This window comes from Carassius gibelio, chromosome A17 (assembly GCF_023724105.1).
Source record: "Carassius gibelio isolate Cgi1373 ecotype wild population from Czech Republic chromosome A17, carGib1.2-hapl.c, whole genome shotgun sequence".
In the NCBI taxonomy this organism is placed as follows: Eukaryota; Metazoa; Chordata; class Actinopteri; order Cypriniformes; family Cyprinidae; genus Carassius; species Carassius gibelio.
In genome coordinates this window covers 9,678,513-9,684,403 of record NC_068387.1, presented here as the reverse complement: position 1 = coordinate 9,684,403, position 5,891 = coordinate 9,678,513, and the positions used below count along the sequence as shown (strand labels likewise).

The following is a 5,891-nucleotide window of genomic DNA, read 5'->3' as shown; positions in this document are numbered from 1 at the left end:
GACCTTTTGCAGGCTATAACTGAAGCTCTGCAAATGAATATTTTCAGTGTGCACTTCAGTACTCACTGCAGTAAAACCGTTCGGAGGAAATGGATGCACTGTTCAAAGGACATTTCGCTTCGCACGTTTAACATTCAGAAAACGCATACCGCCACTTTTTTTCTGGGGAAGTGTGAATCTGTGGGGGATGTGTTCATAGGGCAAATAAAGGCCAACTGCTTTTACAACCACAAAGTAGAACAATTCCTGATAACAGAATGTTGAGAGAGACAATTTCCTCCTGTTCCAGCTGACGTGCATGTGACTGAGTTTAGAGAGTCGCTTCGTCCACTATTCCCTTTGGACCGTAGGAACACTTGACATGGGTTTACTCTACCTAATACGACTTTAATATTTTAAGAGACTGTTTCCTTTGTCCTTCCTTGTTGTGCACAGTCGAATATGTCGACATGGGAAGAGAAACTAAGGAGAGTTGTTACAGTGGAGCCGGTGATTTTTCTCTACATGACCAGCACTTTCATCCTAACACCTGCATATCAACAGATGATCATCACAAAGGTAAGAGAGCTGCTACTGTTGTGATTTAAAGCAGGAAAAGTAAAGAGAGAGAGAGAGTGAAAGGCAGAGACATTAATCAAGTCAGTCCGGTGAGTCAGAGTTTTGTTCTTTGAACTGGAAAACAGGTCAGCAGGGTCCAGTTTTAGTACACAAAACGGAAATGCCCGAAGCAGAGCCACGGAGTGCTTGGAGAATAGCAGTGGAGCTCGAGATGTACTCAAAACCCAAAACTACAGCAGGCATTAATCAAGCCGAACTGGGCATGACAGTCCCAGAGCAAAACAACAGGCGCTGTGATCGCTCATGCACCAGATTAAACAATCGTTGACAGTCATTAGTCTGTATTCTGTCGCTGAACTTAACATTGGCTATGCTTGAGAAACTTCAGTATCTTTGTTTTAACCTTGTGCAATAACATGGAATTTTACTCTCATGAGCTTCACTGCTGACATTGAATTAAAAAAATAAAATAAAATACAAATCTTCAAAGCTGACCTAAGACACCATACCCGACTATCGTTTGATAACATTTGCTCTAACTAGAAAAGGACTGCTAAATGTCAAGATGTCAATGTGTTCTGCCATGTGACATGCAACATCAAAATCTTTTTAAACCACTTTTGCTATTTAATAATTTAACAGAATATTAAATGGAATAATTAAATTAAAGTATAATTAGAAATAATGGGAAGACTGCATGGAAAATTTATGCATTTAAACTTTCTGCTCCAATAGCAAAGAAGAAAGAAAAGAAAGAAAGAAAGAAAGAAAGAAAGAAAGAAAGAAAGAAAGCAAGCAAGCAAGAAAGAAAGAAAGAAAGAAAGAAAGAAAGAAAGAAAGAAAGAAAGAAAGAAAGTCTTTCTGTAATTTAAAGGCAAGGTAATGGAAAACAAATACAGTGTTAGAATAGTCTTTTTTAAACAATTTTATATTATATTATATTATATTATATTATATTATATTATATTATATTATATTATATTATATTATATTATATTTGGAATAATTGTGAGACTACATGGAATATTTGTAGGATAACTTTCAAAATTCATTAATTTTCAATAATAAAACAAACAAGTGAAGGCAAAAAGATGATTGCAAATAAATCAATCCTGGCTAATGCCCTGATGGCATTTTCTATTAAATTTTTTATTATTATAAAAAAAAAAAAAAAAAAAGTACATATCTACTTAAATATAATATAATTATGTACGTCATTTTAGCCTGAGGTTTTACTGTAGCATTTTAATATTATTTTAGAATTATATATATATATATATATATATATATATATATATATATATATATATATATATATATATATATATATATATATATATATATATATATATTTATTTATTTTTTTTTTTTTTTACTGTTTAAATAGATTTACATCCTGTTGAATTTTAAACAGAGAGGACTTGAGAGTTTAAATATTTTTTTCGGTTCTTTGTTTAATTATATATATATTTTTTTTACATTAATAATCATTTTTATATATTTCTGAAAATAAATACAAATCATCAATGTAAAATTGAAAGTGCAGGAAAAATTATATATGTGGACTGTGAAAACATTTCTAATATAAATAATACAGTGAATATATGCATGTGCTTAAAGGGTTAGTTCATCCAAAAATGAAAATTATGTCAATAATGCCACACCCTGATGTCATTTCAAACCCGTGAGATCTGTGTTCCGAAGATGAACGGAGGTCTTACGGGTTTGGAACAACATGAGGGTGAGTTATTAATGACATAATTTTTATATTTGGGTGAACTAACCGCTTAAAGCTGCGGTAGGTAACTTTTGACGCTCTAGCGGTTAATAAACAGAACTGCTTGCATCTTGCGGAAGAACATTGTAGCCGGAACTACTTCTCTCTGTTTATGTCTATGAAGAATCACAATGGTACTGGGTTACTCCGCCGCGGTACCCCCGAAGCAATCTAAAATAGTCCGAATATAAACACATAGGTGCACCCTAGTGATTCAGGACAAGCCAAAAACACGGTTTGAAAAATTGATTCATGGTGTACTCGCTTATCATATACATTTTCCTACATTTTGGACACAAAAAAAGTTACGGACCGCAGCTCTGATTGGTTGTTTCCTACCGCGAGCGGATCAATTTCTGCAAATGGCAATAGGACCACTGGGAGGAGCCAGAGGAGCTTGATTTTTTCACAGATTATCTGTCTCATATTCTACTGTCAGGACATAATGACAGGTTTAACAAATATGTAAAAAACATATTTTTACAAAAGTTACCTACTGCAGCTTTAAGGTTGACGCTTTCCAAAACATGCAGCAGTTTTTACTGTAGTTCCTGAATTTTTTTTCCCTGAACGAGTGTCCTTGCTTTCCTCTCTCCTTTAAATTCTCTTACCCTTCCAATGAACTCTGCAGCTCCACACATCACAGCTCTCAGAAATATGTGGATGAATATATCATATGAATGAGCATAACTCTACGCAGTGAAAACTGTTCAAAGATTAAAGAGGGTCCAATCATTTATTGCAAAGTGCTCATTTACGACACTCTTAATGGCCTCGATTCCTGCCATTTACTCCTTGATATCATCAAATTTGTGAGGTTGCAGCTCGTGAGCTTCCCCAAGGCTTGTTCTTACAATAACTGAGGGCGTCCCCCAGCGCGATGACTTGAAAAAAAAAAAAAAACCTAGAGAAATTAAAAAAATTGAGAAATTCTTCAAAGCTGACCTATAAGACCCGACTATCGTTTGATAACATTTCCACTAACTAGAAAAGGACTGTTAAATGTCAAGATGTCAGTGTGTCTAGTTTCGTCTAAAGTGTAAAGCCTCACCTTAAAAATACCAGTGACCTAATCATCTAACATTTTATAAGACCAGCTTGTGCTGTTTTCTCATATAAATGTTGTTATGAACAATCATGTTTCCTTATCTATGCAATCATATGAGCAGGAGTGCTATTGACCATGAACCCTTTTCACATTCCCAGGTTCTTAGAAGCACAAGTCATCATAATTGAGTACATTTCTTGAGTGGTGAATGGAAACCACAAGACATGATTTTACTATGCCATTTGCTCCAATAACAAAATACATGATAATGTTTCTAGGACTTTACTAAAGTGGGGAAAATAAATATTAAAAATAACTAGACCAGTTTTCTGTAATTTAATGCCAAGGTTATAAACCAATGTTTTTTTTTTGTTTTTTTTTTTTAATGTCATACAGGACATTTTTGCATGGGCTTATGAAAATCACAATACTGTACATTCCAGTCCCTCCAGAAATTAGTATCCCAATGATTAAAATAAAATTCTTAGCATTAGCAATGTCTTCCCTGGGTAGTCACATTAAACAACTAGCCAGTTTGTTTAAAGACTTGTTAAAAACGACTCACAAACTCAAGAGTTTAAATCAGTCTGATGAATCATTAACTGAACGAACTCAGTCTGACCACTTACTGAGCTAAAAATATTAGCCTACTGCATCTTGACATCATTAATATACAAGCACATCTACAACAGTTATTTTTTTTACTAGTAAGTCATATTTCAACAAAAGTACTTCACAGCTATGGAATAAAATGAAGAGACCACTTGAAAATTCTCAGTTTATATTTAAATTAAATTAATGCATTTTGCAGACATTTTTATCCAAAGCGACTTACTGTACAGTACATTCAGGCTATCAGTTTTTACTTATCATGTGTTCCCGGGGAAATCGAACCCTCAACCTTGCGCTTGATAAGGCAGTGATCTACCAATTGAGCTACAGGAACACTATATATTATATATATATTTAGATATATTTAAAGATATTTTAATGTGTGGAATATGTGAATTATGTGTAAAATTTAATTTTTGTTTTATACACTAAAGTTCAGATGATGTTTATGTTCATTTTTAGACAACACAACACCAATGTTTTAAGTTCAGAAGTGTTAAGAAATCAATATTTGGTGCTATGACCCATTTTTTTTTTCAAATCACAACAAATGAAAACGTGTTTATCTGACCAATTTCTTTTTATTTTATGCACACACAAAAAACGCTCTAAATTACAATATTTTTATTTGAAATTTGGAAGAAATGCAAATGTGATTTTACTCAAACCCATATAAAACACATTTTGAGATGGCGTCTACACCTCCGAGGACCTCACATTACAACAAACCTGAACCAACATACAAAACAACATACATTGCTATTCATCATGTTCAACATTTTTGTTTGAATACGTCATTGACTAACTGCATGATTTTGACTGTACATTTCTGTCTTGATGTAGACACCACTGATAAACTGCTCCTAAATGTAAAGTAGAAACTTTCATTTTATGTGAAAAATGCTTTATAAATAAATATGAATTGAATTGATTTGATTTTTGGTGCAATAAAGTGATAAATAGAATAAATTATGTAACTTCTTGTTGCATTTACTCAACAGTGCTGTGGTGCTTTATTTTGAATGTTGAAATGTATATGTGAACTTATTGTGAACTTCTTTAAATAACTTCTGTCTTTTGTAGGTGTGTCTACAATTGCTCAAGAATGCTACTATCTGCAGTAACCCTGAGCACCACAAAGGAGATGAGGAGGTTCAGGCTACAGCCTCCTACATCCTGCTTCTGTTCAACGCCACCCTCAGCTTGGTCTCCATCCCTCCTGCCATAATGCTGGGCTCCTGGTCTGACCGCGCTGGCCGTCGCTGGGTCATGGCTCTCCCGTCTGTGTTGTCCCTGTTGAGTGGGGGGTTGCTCTTGGCTGTAGACTTGTTGGAAAACATCAGCGTTTACTGGACCCTGATGGCTGCTGCCCTAACAGGCTTGACTGGTGGCCATGTCTCCATTTTCCTCAGCTCATTCAGCTACCTGGCCGACCTGACCATGGGCTCCAGCTCCAGTCGCACTTTACGTATGGCAGTGGCCGAGTCCATGATCTTCGTTGGAGGCTCAGTGGGCTTCTTATTGGGTGGATTCTTGGAGCAAGAATTTGGACTCAAGGCAGCATTCGGGGCCTACATAGCCTGCCACGTCCTGGCAGTGCTTTATATTGTGCTTTGGCTGAGAGACCCTACGATGGGAAAAAATACTTGTTTAGCTCCCTGTGAAGAGAATACAGTTGAGCAAGGTTCTCATTCAGACAAGTCCTGGCTGTTTGTCCTGAAATACGCCAAGCTGTCTTTCAAAGCAGTGTTCAAAAGGAGGTCAGAGCAGGAGAGACTGAAATTGCTCTTTCTCATTCTCTGCACCTTCATAAATAACCTGGTGGCTGTTGGTGAGTGAAATCTCACACATAAACTGACACAAACAAAGACATATACAGTATAGTCCAGTGAAAAA

The 5,891-nt window shown here is 35.4% G+C and overlaps 1 protein-coding gene across 1 annotated transcript in view; it reads left to right on the top strand.

Annotated features, from left to right (window-relative positions):
• Positions 1 to 241: 241 nt before the first annotated feature.
• The window catches only part of LOC127933439 (proton-coupled folate transporter), a 38,457-nt gene continuing 32,807 nt past the window's right edge, over positions 242 to 5,891 (top strand). The window contains exons 1-2 of the mRNA XM_052530453.1: positions 242 to 558; positions 5,079 to 5,826. Of these exons, the coding sequence (XP_052386413.1) occupies positions 442 to 558; positions 5,079 to 5,826 (865 nt within the window). The 5' untranslated portion in view covers positions 242 to 441. The remainder of the gene's footprint in view (positions 559 to 5,078; positions 5,827 to 5,891) is intronic.